Source organism: Epithele typhae, assembly GCF_022376455.1.
Source record: "Epithele typhae strain CBS 203.58 chromosome Unknown BXZ73scaffold_142, whole genome shotgun sequence".
Taxonomy (NCBI): Eukaryota; Fungi; Basidiomycota; class Agaricomycetes; order Polyporales; family Epitheliaceae; genus Epithele; species Epithele typhae.
In genome coordinates, this window is record NW_025954333.1 from 1 (window position 1) to 17028 (window position 17028).

General features: G+C 56.9%; 3 protein-coding genes across 3 annotated transcripts; 1 reads left to right on the top strand and 2 right to left on the bottom strand.

Annotated features, from left to right (window-relative positions):
* Positions 1–3279: 3279 nt before the first annotated feature.
* On the top strand, positions 3280–3720 carry BXZ73DRAFT_57216 (uncharacterized protein; the record flags this gene model as incomplete). Its single annotated transcript, XM_048021548.1, has 1 exon — positions 3280–3720. The coding sequence occupies one exon, from the start codon at positions 3280–3282 to the stop codon at positions 3718–3720; it is 441 nt and encodes a 146-aa protein (XP_047871349.1).
* Positions 3721–8281: 4561 nt separating this feature from the next.
* BXZ73DRAFT_108119 (uncharacterized protein) lies at positions 8282–9811 on the bottom strand (the record flags this gene model as incomplete). Its single annotated transcript, XM_048017078.1, has 1 exon — positions 8282–9811. The coding sequence occupies one exon, from the start codon at positions 9809–9811 to the stop codon at positions 8282–8284; it is 1530 nt and encodes a 509-aa protein (XP_047871350.1).
* A 1740-nt stretch (positions 9812–11551) lies between these two features.
* Positions 11552–12968, bottom strand: BXZ73DRAFT_57222 (LuxS/MPP-like metallohydrolase; the record flags this gene model as incomplete). The annotated part of the gene is made up of 4 exons (XM_048021549.1): positions 11552–11718; positions 11814–12568; positions 12639–12754; positions 12810–12968. 4 exons carry the CDS (start codon positions 12966–12968, stop codon positions 11552–11554), a joined length of 1197 nt encoding a protein of 398 aa, XP_047871351.1.
* Between the last annotated feature and the right edge of the window lie 4060 nt (positions 12969–17028).

Consider the following 17028-nt stretch of genomic DNA (forward strand, 5'->3'; position numbering starts at 1 on the left):
GGGGTGGCCCCACGGCCGTGGGCTGCCGGGAGCCCGCTCTCGTATTCAAGCACCCCACCGGTCGCCGCGGAAGACCTGCCGCCTTGGGTCTTCTGCGTGGACCACTACTCTGCCGACACTGCCGTCCACATACCGAAGCATGATGCCGTTCTGGCATTACCGAGCACCTTCCGTTCGGTAATCCATCCCGGCGATCGCGGCACCCCGCTACCATTCTGGCTCTTGGACTTGTGGCGACGTCTGCGCAACGTCCATACGGTTCGGTCCAATGTCGAGCGTGGACTGGAGTGGCTCAGCGAAGTTGGACGACAAGAAGAAGTTGACAGAGCGGTCGTCAAAGTACAGACTGCCCGAATGCTCGACCTGCCGGCGTTGCTGCACCCATGGTGCGACCTCTTCTCGCATCTGACCACGGACGACCGTGACCTCAACGACGAGTTGATCGACGCAGTCATCGCTATCGTGATGCGTCATACCGACCGCCTCACCCGTCCCCTCCACGTCTATTCCCCTATCGTGACGCAACTGTCACCGGTAGACTTGGTCGACCTCTTCGGCAAACTCGCCGCTCGAGGTGACTTCGCCACTGACAGCATCATCTGCCTCCCGTGGTATATTGGCGGCGAGTGGGTGTTCGTACTCATCAACATGGCAAGTGATGACATCAGAATCGGTTATTGCATCCCCCAACACGACCACGATGGCTTACTCGAGATCGCCATGCGCACTGCGATCCGGATCGCTCACACGGTGGAAGTGTCGGTGCGCCAGACTCGCACCGACTGGATAGTGCGCGAATATCTGCGTGGGGATGAAGATCAAGAAGCCTCCGTCTTCTCTGGGCTTGCTATCGCTGTAGGATTTTTGAAGAACATTTTGGAAGGGGTGACGGTTTTCTCGAGCGAAACAGCACGAAGACATCGCATAGAAGTCCTCTTTGCCATCTTGGACCACCACCCTCATGTGAGCCTAGATGAAAGTCACTCCTACATCTCTAAACATGATATCATTTTCAGAATCCGGTCATCTTGGAAGATGAGAAGCTGAGTCTGTGGGAGTCGCAGGACACAGTACGGAGTGGGTCGTTACCGGCCACTTCCGATGGGGAAGATCTCCGCTCGGCATCACCGGTATCGCACTCGGTAGGCTCCGCCGGCCCAGGATCCCCCTCCCCACCGCCAATCTTCTCCCGTACACTGGCGAGCGATATGGCGCCTCCTCCGTCACTCCCAGTCTTTACGCGTACCCTAGTACCGGCCACTTCCGACCAGACTGATCACCACTCGGTATCACCGGTACTCCCCCCAATCCGCCCTGCCTTCTCCCGGACACTGGTGCCTCCCTTGACAGTCCTTTCCACATCGCCGCCGGTGTTCACGCGGACACTCGAACCACCGTCGTCTTCCTCGACCGCTACATCACCTTGGGCCTTAGGTTTCCAGAGTGGCAAGCGGCTTTCTGACCTGTATGGCGGGTTAGTAGACCCCTTTACGCCCCCACAGGAGGTCACATGCATGATACCTGGGTTCTTCGGTGGATTGGGCCAACTGGACACTTCACTCAGGAGTGATGACCGCCCAGTACCGCCGGAATCCGCCTCGGTCGCTGCGCCAGTCTTCTCCCGGACACTGGCGCGACCCTTGACAACCCTTTCCACATCGCCGCCGGTGTTCACGCGGACACTCGAACCAGTGTCGTCTTCCTCGACCGCCCCATCAAAGCCATTTACCCCCCCGGAGGGCAGAGCCTGATGGGTGGTGTCTCGTCGTCCTCCCCCCTGTCCACAGTTACGCGACCGCTGGCGCGCTCCTCCAGGCCCGACTCTCCACTGTCGGAATTCACTCGGAAGCTCACCATGCCCGTGACTGCCGAACCGTCGCCTCCGGTATTCAGCCGAAGGCTTGCCATTCCGTCGACGACATCCTCTTCGCAGCCGGTATTCACCCGCACACTCGAGTCGCCGTCGGCATCCTTGACCGTCCCAGGCCCACCACCAGCTTTCACACGAGGGCTCGCCGTCGAGTCCAAACCGACGTCGTCACAGCCGGTATTCATGCGAACGCTCGCACCTACCGACGCTTCGCCACCGGCATTCATCCGGCAACTGGCCCGCCCTCCAACACCGACCTCCGCACCACCGGTGTTCACTCGCACACTGTCCAGTGCTGTGGAACCCATGCCACCGGTGTTCGCACGTAGGCTGGCCATCCCTTCAACCTCCTCGTCCTCACCCCCGGCTTTCACGCGCCAGCTGGCGAATCCTACCATGGGTCCCACCGATGAGAGGATGAATATCGAGGAGCCTGGGCATTCAGTTGCTCCTCCCGCCTTCAAACGCTTGTTGAAGCACGTTTCCGAGCGTGAACATAGCGCGGACTCATGATACGGAGGTTAAATGACACTGGGTTTTTTCTTGGTTTGTGGAGTACTGCAATGTTTCGAATATGCTTTCGTATTTTGTAATGGACTAGCTATGTGAACACAGAACCTGACGTCTGACGGTATGTTTCAATCGTATGACGAGCAATACCGAACACATTATCGGTATCAATGATTACTCAAAACCATGTGCGCACTTGAACCTGTGGAAGACCCGGAAAGGAGCCGCACTTGAAGAAGACACAGGAGCATGGCGTACACTAGTCTTATCGCTACGGGTTAGCCTCAAAATACAGGATAATGAAAGGGGATCGAGCAGGCAGCAGTACTTTCCGTAGCCCAACGGACCAACCGAAATATGCGGCAATGTACTCCATACACCACCGTAATTCCGATGTTTTCCGGCTGACGGGGCTCGTACAGCCGTCTTGGGCAGGGGACACACTCGTACAACCTCGGGTAATAACCAGGATTTCCTGGTTGTAGAGCTGTACTTGTTCTTTACTCGTCACTTGAATACGGCTACTGATAGGTCGCGTTTTATTACCACCACCACGGAAGCCCTTAGGGAAACATCACCTGTCCATGCATTTGCAATACCGAGGCCACTGCCGAGATTGCTGTGGATAACCGCAATTCCGGTGTGTGCCGCCTTTGGGGAGCTCGTACGACCGTCTCGGACGGGGTACACGCTCGTACGAGCTCCGGCAGTGTTTGCATCGCCGTGGGGTAACCACCGCACGTATGGCCTTAAAACAAGTCAGTATGTGCTCAGAACGTCTGTGGCTACGTACTACATGCATTACCGCAATTTCGGTGCGTGCCAGCTGAGGGAGCTCGTACGACCGTCTCGGACGGGGTACGTGATCGGAGCTCGTACGACCGTTACCGACGGTCTACATGACCGGAGCTCGTACGAGCTCGTATCACCGTTACCGACGGCAACATGAGGGGGTCGTACCGCCGTTACCGACGGCTACAGAGGGGGAAGGGGGTCCTATTATCTGTGACAATGCGTCCAACAATAATGTCATGATACAGAAAATGGAAGAAGCAATCGACTCCTTCCTTGGTGGCCGTGCTCGAGTCCGGTGCCTCTGCCATGTGGTCAATCTCGTTGCTAAGTCTATCATCTCTGTATTCGACACTGCTCCAAGTGTCAAGAAGTCGGACAAGAAGTCGAAGAAGTCCGATGACGACTTGGAGGAAGACTCACACCTCGCCGACATATTTTCATCTATGACAGATGACGAGGTGAAGAAATTCCGGGCAAGCGTTGAGCCTGCCAAGAGCGTGATACATAAGGTATGGTTTACTCCTTGGAATAGCTCTCAGTTCTAATCGCTTTCAAGCAGCTTCGTCAGATCTCCTTCGCAATTATAAATTCTCCGACGAAGCTTCTTCCAGCATGGAACGAGATTCTTCGAGATCTCCAGCTTCCTCCCCGGATGCTGCCTCGAGATGTTCGCACTAGGTGGCACTCAACTGGAGATATGATTCATCTCTCGCTCAAATATCGTGCTGCTGTGGACCGGCTGACCTCAGACAAGACAAACGATCTGCGACACCTCGAGATTGACCCAACCGAATGGACAATGGCTGAGGATATCAAGAACGCTCTTCAGGTCAGCTCCTACGTTTTTTGCCACTCTTTATGCTGTACTTACATATGCGCTAGATACTGAAAGATGCGACACTGTTTTTCTCTCGGAAAGAAGCAAACTTGGGCCACGTTCTCGCCTCCATGGAACACATCCGGACGACACTCCAGGGAGACAAGAAGAATTACAGTCCCGCCATTTCCATGGCTTTCAAGGCCGGTCTCAAGACGTTTGAGAAGTACTACTATCTGACAGACTCGTCGGACCTGTATCGCATCGCAATGGGTGTGTTTCTTTCTTTGTGGAGTTCTGTCATTGCTGACGAATATTTCGCAGTACTGAATCCACGCTACAAGCTCTCGTACGCGCAAACGGACCTGAAATACACCCAATCATGGGTCACCAAGACTAGACAGCTGGTTCGAGCGGAATTCGAGAAGAATTACGCCTCTATTGACGTCCCAGAACCGTCCGACACGTCTGATGATGGTGCGGCTGTGGGCAGCGCCGAGAAGAAGGTCAGTATAGTACGCTGTTTAATTCGTGGATATGCACTCATTATTTTATGGTTCAGAGTCCCGAGAAGCCTGTCAACACATTCGATGCGCTTCTGGACTCTCAAGCGTCTTCTTCCAAGCAGAGGTCTCGTCAGGAAGATGAGCTCGACAAGTACTTGCGCATTTCGAGAGAGAAGAACCTCAAGGACGCGTTTCAATGGTGGCAAGAGCACAGATTCGACTACCCAAGACTCTCTCAGATGGCCCTTGACTATCTATCTATTCCCGGTGGGTCTGACACATTATCGGACACCTATTACAGTCGTTCTTACATTAAATCTAGCTGCATCCATAGATCCCGAGCGCGTTTTCAGTACTGGCCGCATTCTCCTCTCGCACGTACGAAATAGGCTATCTGCGTCTTCAACTCGAGCAATTTTGTGCCTTGGAGACTGGAGCAAGCAGGGCTTCGTTGATTCGACTGACATTGATCATGTGGCCGCGCTGCAGGAGGTTGAAATAGCTGACAAGGACGATAGCGACGCTGAGGAGTTTATTGAGGACGATTCCGACGCTTCCTACTATGTGTAGAATTATTATACATGTTCCTCACTCGTGGAGTCTCTTCTATCTATTGTACTGTTTCGTCCGAGCACATACCCGTATCCTCCAGCCTCCTACCCGCGAATACCCGTACACGTGTCAGACGGGTACGGGTATTCTACGGGTCGAGTACGGGTACACAGATTTTACCCGTACCCGACAGGCCTACGTCCCAGACGGCGGGGGGCACGAGCTTGAGAAGGCGGAGGGCCCCGTGCGCTTCGTCGACGAGAAGGGGAAGTCGCGCCCGGCGTCGAGCGCGACGTGGGCCACCGCCGTGGACGAGGAGCGAAAGTCACGCCCGCTATCCAACGCCACGACCGTGACGATTGTGGAGGAGAGAAGGAGGTCGCGCCCGCTGTCGAACGCGACGTCGTCCACGGCCGTCTGACACACCCTGTGTGTCGAGAAGGAGCGTTTGGCGCAGTATGCTATTTTGTACTATGGTTCTCCGCTGTATACTATTTTTGTCCCGCGTACTGCCAGTCGGTGGTGGCCGATTCGGGTTTTGATTGCAAGTTGGACTTAAGAAGCTCTCATGCGGCATCTTCCTACATACCTTCGACGCTCTTCATGAGAACAACGAGGCGATCACATGAGGGACCTCAGTACGCTAGAGTATATAATGACACCTATTAGGTGTCAGATCAATTGGCATGTGTCATATACCCGCGCGCAAAGAAACCGCCACGTGACGAGATAGGCCGCAGGGCGCTACGCGCGAAGCGCCCGGCAAAACTCAAACTGCATTTAATCTGTTTCGAACACGGGCATCCGGGATATAGTTGCCGCTCCACCAACTGCACCATCGGACTGTTAATAGCGCTCAAACTTGATGTGCTATAGCCTCATCAAATGGTAGGTATGAACACTTGTAAATCCTCACAGAGGGCATGTTTTTCGCACTTGCACAAAACGCTCCTGGATGGCGCTTATCTTGGTACTGATTGTGCATCTGCCAATTACGCCGTGTGGCACACACCAGCGCCTATTTCTGATAGCTGCGCCAGTCAGCGCCTTCCCCCGCGCCGCTGCGCCGCCTTGATGGCCCCGATATCTCCGGACGCTCCGCACCGCCGCGTCTTCGCCGGCGCCTCCCCACTCCGCCACCTGTGCTCACCGCCTCCAACAGCGAGCTCGCTGTCCCGCCGCCCCGCTCTCCCCTCTCCTCCGTTTCCCTCCATTCCTTTTTGTATCCGCTTGTATTTAAAATGCGCACCTAATGGTATATAATGCAATACCCTCACTCAGCTGGGTGAGCCTGCATTGAGCCCTTATACCCCCAAAAATGCGTGCAACATAGGAACTTATACAATGGATCAATCGACTGGCTATTATCTGCATCTGATAGGATTATGAGAACTCGTTTTTCATTTGAAATCGCAGGTGGATAGCTGGAAGGGTGCAGGTATGATGTCATATGTCATTTCAGGATGACATATTCCACAGTGATATGGTATATACATTTATCGTTATATGGACACCTAGAATCATACATAGAGATCAATCAGAGCGCAATCACAAAGAAGCAGGTGAAACGACGATGTTTTGGCGATGATATGACATGTGCTCAGAAGGGAGGACTACATTGAAAATGCGGCCTTCATATGTTCTTGTGCAGACGTCTAATCACTGTACCATTTGCTTCATTGCGTTCCTATACATTTATAGAGCTCAGATCGTCATTTTCGTGCTTATCGGTGCAGGATTGAAGATAGGGTATGGTATGTCATTATTCTATGACATAGTGTATAGCAAGATGAAATGTGCTCCGATTACTTTTCTGAAAAGCGGAATAGAACAGGGGAGTCTTCTCCTACACGATGAAAAAGTAATCTTGAAAAACGGCCAAGAAACGGTGGAGATATGTTAGAGGAGCCTAGTATGGCAGGTTGTGCAGAGGACGCTCTTGAACCACCCACACCGCTTGGCACACTCTGAGCTCCTATGGCATATCTCCACCGCTTCTTGGCCGTTTTTCAAGATTACTTTTTCATCGTGTAGGAGAAGACTCCCCTGTTCTATTCCGCTTTTCAGAAAAGTAATCGGAGCACATTTCATCTTGCTATACACTATGTCATAGAATAATGACATACCATACCCTATCTTCAATCCTGCACCGATAAGCACGAAAATGACGATCTGAGCTCTATAAATGTATAGGAACGCAATGAAGCAAATGGTACAGTGATTAGACGTCTGCACAAGAACATATGAAGGCCGCATTTTCAATGTAGTCCTCCCTTCTGAGCACATGTCATATCATCGCCAAAACATCGTCGTTTCACCTGCTTCTTTGTGATTGCGCTCTGATTGATCTCTATGTATGATTCTAGGTGTCCATATAACGATAAATGTATATACCATATCACTGTGGAATATGTCATCCTGAAATGACATATGACATCATACCTGCACCCTTCCAGCTATCCACCTGCGATTTCAAATGAAAAACGAGTTCTCATAATCCTATCAGATGCAGATAATAGCCAGTCGATTGATCCATTGTATAAGTTCCTATGTTGCACGCATTTTTGGGGGTATAAGGGCTCAATGCAGGCTCACCCAGCTGAGTGAGGGTATTGCATTATATACCATTAGGTGCGCATTTTAAATACAAGCGGATACAAAAAGGAATGGAGGGAAACGGAGGAGAGGGGAGAGCGGGGCGGCGGGACAGCGAGCTCGCTGTCGGGGACGACGAGCACGGGGCGCGGGTCGGAAGCGCGCGAGGTGGGCGTGGGAGATAACGTGGGTGCAAGCGGGAGAGATGACACAAACTGATGGGAGATCTGATAATATGTCCGTGGGTGCAGTAGATCCATAACAACGTATATGGGGAACCTTGTACGGACGCGTAGCTCAGCTGTAAAGCTGAGCTGCGCTTTGTTTATGCTAGGCCGGGGTTCTAATCTCGGCAGACGCAAGTCTTTTCTAGGCGCCCGCTGTGCGCGCATGGCCCGCGCCTACCCGCATGCCCCAGGAATTGGCACATGCCCATTGACCCGACACCTAATAGGTATTGGTATATATATAGGCGTACTGAGGTATATGGATCACATTTCCGCCGAGTGCAGCAGGAAATGTTCCTTGGACTCCTCCGATACCTCGAGCTCGTGGGTAATCCTCGGGCGTAGATTGGCTATCTCTAGAGGCTCTCCCTATGCTTCGTATGTCGCCATGGTTGGAAAAATGTACTATCTATTCGTGTCCTTCTTCGTCTCCTCCTTCTTCGTCTCCTCCTTCTTCGTCTCCTCCTTCCTCATCCTCATCCTCCTCGTCATCTTCTTCGTCCGATCCTCCTTCTATGCCCGCTACTAGCGTCACGCTCCCAACACCGGCCGCCTTCATCTTCTCCCTCCACATCTCAATGTCAAACGGTGGCTCGCCAACGAACACCAGCTCCTCCAGCGGTTTCCCGTGCTCCCGCAGCGCTTCCGTCAACTCCACCGGATACCTCAGGTCTGCGCGCATGTCGTCCGTGCTCGCGATCGACAGCCGCGTGAGCTTGGGGAAGCACCGGAGAAGCGCCGCCCACTGCGCCCGCTCCGTGAACAACGAGGCGCCGCCGAGCTCGAGAGCGGAGGGACCGTCGGGAGAGCGTGTGCGGTCGACGAAGCGCTCGAGGCCATCGAGCACGGAGGAGACCTCGGTGTCATAAGAGTCGCACAGGTCCGTCGTGTTGCAGCGGACGACGAAGCGGTGCGTCCTGTCCGCGGTCCAGCCTTCGATGCCAAACGAGTAGTCGGCGGCGACGACGCGCAGCCCGACGAGCGAGCGGAGGACGGGGAGCGAGTCTGCGAGCGTGTGGGGAAGGTGGCCGAATATGTCCAGAGCCTCGCTGCCGCTGCAGACGACGCGGACGAGTTGGGTGCGGGGCAGGCGGAGGCGCTGCAGCACCCAGGCGGTGTCCGACGCGCGGTAGATCTCCTCCGTGAGCTCGAGGATGCGGAGGTGGGCCATGGTGACCGGCTCTGTGAGCCCGACGTGCGCGAACCACATGTCGTTCGACCAATATAGGTGGCCTTCTTGCTGGTATCCGCAGCCGAGGCGGAACTCTTCTAGTTGCGGCGCGGTGCGGAGGAGCCCCAGGACCTCCGTCGGCGTGATCTTCAACAGGGTGGTGAGCGAGACGCACTTGAGGCGCGCAAAGATCGCTGGACGCGGCACTTGCCAGCGTGCGTTGACCGAGATCGTCGTGAGAGCGGGGGCGTTGTGCTGCTCGAATGTGAATGGCAAGAGGGTGTTCCGGCGCGTCTCCCGGTTGGAAACGTCCGACTCAAGGACGAGTGTCGTCAAGGCGGGGAACGTCGTCGATAGGAAGAACTCGTTGAGAGGATCGCGGTCTTCCCGGTTGAGGGGAGTAACCGCGAGGGACCGGAGATGGAGTGCGTGTGGAGATATTTCAGCGAGAAACGACCTTGTGTCTTCGTGCTCGAGCCACATATCGAGCGGGAGGATGACATCGATGGGAACTCCGTCCGAGCGGACGAGACAGAGCATCAACCACTCCCGCGCATGGGGCCCGCTTGCTAGGATGGTGCTCCAGAAACGCTTCTCGGAGACGATGGTTTCGTTCCAGCGGCGGGACACGAGGCGTAGGGGGAGCCAACTGTGGAAGCCAGGGTTGGGCTCATACTCGGCTAGGTGGGTAAATGACGACTTGAGGCCTGGCCTCTGAATGATCCATCGCAATAGCAAACGGAAGAGCTCTTGTGGTATTTCTTCCATGGGGGCACGATTGTCCAGTTGTGTTTCGGAGTGGATGGGGATGGTGAAGGCAGGAAAACATGCTCAGGCGCCGGACTCGATCTCCAAGGCGCCTATCTGTGCTCGCGCCGTCTTCCGTCGTCTTACAATACCATCCATCCATTTCTCGCGCCCACCCACTGCACCTTTTTCGCTCCCGTCACTGTTAATTACCTTGAATTGTTTCAGGTGATCGCCACGGCACCGTTCGACCCACCAGGACACCCCCAAGTGAATACTTATTTCGAAATTGTGGCCGCTGTCTCTTCCCAGATCGCCCACGTGAATGTCTCTTCCCGTCCGTGCTCTACCTCTCTTCTCCTGTGTTCGCCCTCTCTGCGGCCTCTCCAGAGTCGTCCACGTGCACTTTACTGCAAGATAAGGTGGGAAGACGCGAAGCCGAGAAGCTTGTGGAGTCACATGGGAACGACGTCGTCCAAGTGCAGGCCGACTCTCACGTCCGAGCTCCGCGACGGTACACCCACGACGCCCACAACACACTCAAGACCCCGAATGCGAGTCTCCAGGGAGCACCGGCCCGGCTTGCGGGGTGCGCATGGGATGCGCGTTGCGCAATTGAGCACCGTGTCAGGTGAGTGTTAGTCGGGTGATTCCTTTCGCGCGTACCGTGTAGTCCTGGTACGCAAGTCCTTGTCGCTTGAGGGGACGTGCAGTCGATCGTTCAAAGCGCAGGCGCGCAAGCCAGGCGGAGACATGCTCAGGGCACGCAGTCATACCGTCCGGCGGTCGCCCCCCGGTACGTATTCTGGTTCTACATATGGTACACGAGAGGGGCGGGACGGGACGCGCTCGGTGTGTGCTTTAGGCGACAAAACTGACCTGTCTCCGTAGGTTTCTGATACGTGTTGGCGGTGCTGCCATCTACACGCGAGGCATCTGGTACGGCCGACAATGACAGCCAGGCTGTGGGCACAAACTCGTTTTGGTGAGCATGTGTCAGAAACTGCGAGGATGCATCAAACTGACCATTTTCTGCCTTCCTGGAGAGCCTCAGGACGCTGCCGCGGCGCGCGACAGACCTGTTCACAGTCCGCGTCCCCATGCGTGAGACAGCCGAGTCACTGGCGGATCGGGACGTGTTAGCAGTGTGGCAGTCAATCCCTCGAAGCGCGGACAAACCGGTCAGGCAGGCACGCCGTCCGGTTGGTCCCTGGTACGAGCACGTTTACACGGTCGTGCTGAGATGCGAGAGGAGCGGGATGGGACACACCCCCGGGTTGAGCTTACGCAGGACTAGGCCGAGCTTTTTCCACAGGTTCTGGCGAATTTTGGCGGCGCGTCTCCACGTGCATATACTCGTCGAGGTGAGGAGTCTGTGCGACGCTGCGCGCGATGATAGACTGACCTGTTCGCACGCAGGGCGGTGGTACGCGCGCGGTGTGCGCGGGCGGGTGATTGGCAAAACTCGCCGCCTTCGGAAGCCGGCAGGCGTTGGCGATCAGTGAGAGAGGGGAGAAGGCGGAGGACGGTGGGCGCAGAGATGTGGGCACGGTTTAACCGTATCCAGCCATCGGAGTCGAGTCTGCATCCCAGCCGTACGGCAGCAGAGCCGAACCTGATATTGGAGTTCCAGTTCGGTCAACCACAACTGCACGGTGACTCTGAAAGAAGTGCGAGCACACGAAATAAATGCACTCTATCCAGCAGCAGAACATCCATTATTTGAGATGGCAAAACGATAAGCTCCCCTGATAGAAGAATTTATTGGCAGTGGCTATGGTCTATTGTTGCACCTAGAGACGCGATGTCGCCGACAGCTACGAACGTCGGCTTGCTCTTGAGTAGCGCAGAGGCGGCCCGCGAGACATGCATGGCGTGCGCATGAGTGACAGGGAGGTATAGCGGGGAAAACAGAAAACGAGATGTACCTGCGAATACCCAGACGCGGTGGCCATGTCGGAGCCCGCAACAGCCTCAGCAACAGTCGCAGGGGGACCAAAGAGGATCTACACCAACAGCCTACTCAGCACACAGACGTAGACAGACGGAAATAGACCACGTACCTGGTAGTCGAACGAGCTCGCCGCCGCATTGAAGTTGGCGTTCACCACCGCATTCTGGAGCTCCTCTGCGCCGAGGCAGCCCGCGGCCTTGAGCGCCGCGACGGCGGCCGAGCCCGCGGCCGTGACTTCCGCGGCCGTCGCGCCCCGCACGAGCACGCAAAAGAGCGTCGCGTCCGTACTATACAGGAGGATGATGATCCGGACGGATGCCGTCGGGGTCGCCGCCGCCTCGAGCGGCGACGTCCCCTTCGTCCACTTCACCGCCGGGCTCGGGTCGAGGTGCGCGGGGAGCACGGCGAGCCCCGGCGCGGACGCGCCCTGCTCCCCGAAGCCGATGAACACCGTCTGCGGCCCGTCGGCCGCGAAGCGGGACTCCCCACCAAAGTCCTTCGAGGCGCCCGCAGACGAGGTCGCAGAAGAGGGGGAGAGCTTCCCGAGGGACTTGTTGAGGAGCTGCTCGAGGGGACCGGCGTCGATGCCAGAGCCGACGACGGCGACGTCGCCAGCGGTGAACGCGGAGGCAGCGAACGCCTGGACGTCCTCGGCGGTAACGTGGGTGTGCGCGGGGCCGAAGAGCGAGTTTCCGAGGCCGGCGCGGAAGGCGAGCGAGACGGCAGTCTCGGCCTCGCACGTGGGCGTGACCCACTCGGAGAGCTCGTAGCCGGTGGGCTTGGGCGAGGCGAGGGGGGATGCGGGGACGTCAACCAAAACCGCCCTGGAGGAGGGAGGAAGAGGGCGGCGGTTGTTACAGACGCACGACGCATGACATGGTACGGGCTACTCACTCCAAAAAGTCGGCCGTGACGGAGGGGTGCTCCCTCGAGAGGCTTGATGAGAGGACGGCACCGCAGAGCGAGTCGGCCTCACGGATGGCGCCCGGCGTCGAACGCTTGTCGGTGCTCTGCGCATATATACAGTGGGCAGCGGGCAGAAGTAAAACGCAGTGGGAGTCGCACCTTGAACGCGTAGTCTTTCAAGACGCGCGCCAGGCCGGGCTTGGTCTCGTACCGGCTGCCGGCCTTGACGAGGAGGGTGACGGACGAGGCGGGCTCGGCCTCGAGCTCCCGGTACCGGCGTCCGACCTGGCGCTGCGTGAGATCGTGGATCTCGACCATCACGTTCGCCGGCGGGTAGCGGACCGCGATTGGCACTGAGGCACGGCATCGGGTCAGATCGCGGACAGACGGAAGCGGGGAGAGAGACCTTTGTCAACTCCGTAGAAGCGGGCGTGCGGGAATAGCTGTGCCACATCGAGCGTCCTGCGGGACGAGTGTGAGCTCTGGGAGCGGAGGCATGGGCTGAGGACGAACCATTGGCCGATGCCAGTGCCGAGATCGAGGACACGGAGCTGCGCGCCAGGGGCAAAGGCGAGGATCTGTTTCACCAGCTGGACAACGGGGCCGCCGACGAGCCTGCGGACGGACTCGTGGGGCCCTTCTTGTCGCTGGGAAGAAGTGGGTGAGTATGCGGGGCACGGGTTCGCGACCGGTGCGGGGGGAAGCGGGGTCCGACAGGCGGGCGCACCTGCTGCTCGTCCGCATCCACGGGCAACGGATACGGACAATTGCCATGAGAATGGAAAGGCCTTTCCCCCCGCTCGGGGAAGTAGTCGGGAATCTTGAAGAGGCCGAGACCTGCCGTAGATTCAACGTGCCCGATCTTTGCGCTCTTCGGGTGAGTTGTTTTGTGCTTCTTCAGCTTCGGCTCGACGCTGAACGTGCTGATCCCGGGCGGTTTGCCTTTGCGATCAGATTTCACATTTGTCTTCTGCGGACACTCACGTGAGAAGTGACCGGCCTTCTTGCAAACGAAGCACTTGCCGGCCGCACTCAGCTCGGCTTTCTCTTGAGCAGAGAGCTGAGGCTGAGTGCTAGTCGGAGACTTGCGCGAATTCGAAGGGTACGTCCGATTCGAACTTCGGTTGTCATTGCGGCGCGGAGCTGACCCGTTCTGAGCCTGAGATCCGCCGTTGCCACTGCTGAAGTTTCCGCGAAAGTTGCGGGGCCGAAAACTTCGTTGCAGGGAAGGCCCGGCAGTACGAGTGTCCGAGGATCGTGCCGTGTCTGGCCGTGCAGGACGTCGCTCGCTCTCAGGAGCAGAAGATCGTCCAACGCGACCAACAACACGCTCTGCGATCTCGACGATCTCAGCCTGTTCCACGACCTCGGCCCAGGACGAGTTTGGGGTAAGATTCCGCATCCATAACTCCTTCTGGACTGACAATCGCAGGCCGTGCCATAGCTTGTCGACGCGTTCTCGAGGCGAGACAAATCCGACCATCAAGAACAGGCCTTCAAGCTCGTGCACAAAGTCTCGTACAGTACGATCGTTCTGCTTGCATTTATTGAGCTTATCCTGCATTTGCAGACGATAGTCTACTGGAAAACAGTAGTTGAATAGGCCTTCAAACAGACGTCGAAGTGTCCAGTCGCGCGGTGAAGAGGACACGGATGTTACAAAGAAGCTATATGCGCGTCCCTTCAAGAAGTTCGAGACGTGAGAAGGTAGCATCTCGGGCTTGATATCGAACGCTGACAAGTATTCCACAGTTTGTCTCATGAACTTATGGAATACCTGTGCGTCGGCCTTGCCGTCGTACGACTCAGGTTTCTCTGGCTTGAGCCGGAGCTTCTTTCGATGGCGGGGCTGCGTCGTCGCGTCAGTCGAGCTAGAAGAGCCCGAATCCGACGACGAAGACGAAGGCGGGGCGCCATCGCGATTACCCTGGGTGCGTTGCGGGCGCGTCGGATGACCCTTCGCTAATCTCCTATCACTAGATGAGCTGGAGTCGGACGGTTCGCCAGCCGTTCCGCCTCCAATGAGGTCATCGAATGCGCGTCCAAGGTAACTTCCTGGCTCGATCTGCGCGACCGGTCGTAGGGACGCGCCGCGTGATTGAGCCGCGGGCACGCTGTCCTTGGGCATGCCTAACTCATCTAGCTCGATGGTTCGTCGCTCCGTCTTGGGCTTTTTAGAACGCTTCCGTGAAGAGTTCTTAGCCGTGTCAATACCACGGAGGTCATTGAGCTCTTGTAGCACCTTATTGTGCTGCTTCATTAGTGCAGTGTACATAGGTACTGTTACTTCGAATAGACTAACATTCGAGCTACCCACAACAGGTTGAGTAGCAACCTCCGGAACGGGTAGTGATACTGTCGAGGAGGAGAGACGTCGCATGCTCGCCACGCTAGGGTTAGGCGACGATTGCGTCTGCTCCCTCCACTGGTTGATGAGGTCTCGCCGCGCGAGCTCGTCATCGTGATCGGGGCTGTTAGCGCGAGCAGCCTTGATGCTGCTATACAGCTCGTACTCGCGCTTCTGAGCCTCCGGATCGAGTTCTTCGTGAGGAATGCCGGCCGCGCCCCAATTGCGCGGGTCCACGGACTTTCCTTTCAACTCAGCAGGGATCCGAGAAGGTCCCTCGCCGCGCGACTCGGTAGACACAGTCACGGGCGGGACCGCATGCTGCATGGCATCGTGACGACGCCCAATGCGCAGGAACTCGTCCGTTGTCAGCATTTGGGACGCACGCTCAACAGCGTTCGCCTGCTGCGCGGACAGCTGAGGTCGAGGCGCCTGAATGGTGGGCGCAGGGGATGGTGAGGTCGAAACGCGGAAAGGGTTCCGCCGGGAGCGGCGCTGGACCTGAATCCACGGGCCGCCTCCATCGTCCTCATTGGGGACCGTCTCCGCAGTGTTGTACCGCAATGCAGGAGACGAGGTGGAGAACTCACGTTCGCCAACAGGGTCATGGTAAACAGATATATTTGTGGGTGACCTAATACCTGACCGTCCATCCGAGGGCGGTTGATTGGTCGACTGGAGACCCGCGGCGACTATATCCGCATATGTAAGTGAAGCGGAGCGACCGCCCGAGCTGGTAGCACCAGCAACGGGAGTAACGGACGTGCTGGTAGTACCAACAAACGTCGCGTGTGCACCGGTAGCACCGGTGACTGACTGGGGTGCCTGACTAGTAGCACTAGTCGTGATAGGCGGGGCGTCGGACAGGCCGACGCCGACAGCAGTAGCACTACTGTCCATCGCGCGTTCCGAAGGCGCGGGAGTGAGAGGCGAGCCCGCCAAGCTACGAGGGAGAGGCATCTCAGCCTCGGGGATGGTAGTAACTTGGGACTCACCTGGTTCGACGTCGAGGGGTACCGTCACCGGGGCTGTCGTAGGGTCGGCAGCGCGAGGTCGGCGGAGGTTGTAACGGGAGGAGGATGTGGCCATATCGAGGGGGAGAGGTTGACTAGTCGTGTTTGAGGGGTGATTGTTTCCGAGAGGATGACGAGTTGATCAGACTCGTTGTTGCCCAGTCGGAGAGAGAGGGGAGAGTAGGGGGAGAGAGATGTAGAGGGTGGTAGAAGAAGACGAGATGTCAAAAATATGTCGCGTTCGCGGTCGGGAAGAGCCGGTGACGCGACACGGATAAGGAAAGAGGTTCACACGAGAGAAGACAGGTGTAAGTCTTGGTTCTGAGGAACACTGGGGGTCGCCCCCTACATCTGTGCTACTATATATACTAAGAGATACCGTAGGTAAGAATCAGAAGGAGTCATATGTACGGTATCGGAGTCAGCTCGGGAGAGCTGAAGAAGGAAGCGGAGAGGAATATGAGTACGAGGTGAGAGGCGCCCTATCAGGGAGCGTGAGAATGATCATGTGAGCGCTCACCGCCTCACTAACGCCCGCGCGATCATCTCCGCGCGCGTTTGTCCTCGTCTTCGTGCATCTCATCTATTCCGCCTCGCGCACCCTTCGTTATCCGCCCGCGGATACCACAGGATAACCGCTTCAGCGCAGCGCATAGAACCGTCAGGGTGCGACGCATGTGAACGCACCGCGGCACCTGCCGTGTGCCCTCGCGGTCTACACCGCGCGTACGCGGTCGGCGCCGCCACTGGCGCTTGCGTGCACGACATACGGCCCGCGATACCCGGACCGTCCCGGCTGGCGACGATTTTCATCTCGCACTGGCTGTCCTTCTCCTCCACGATGTCATCCAGACTGGCACCCTAGCTGTGCGATCATAAACGCTGTTCCGCTTCACCTACCCTCCACAACTGTGCTCTAGTCTGCCGGCAATGGCGATCCAGACCTCAATCCCCTCACAGATGTCCTCTCGGTGCCTTCCGTAATTTCCCGAAAATCTTGGTCACCACCCTCCTAGGG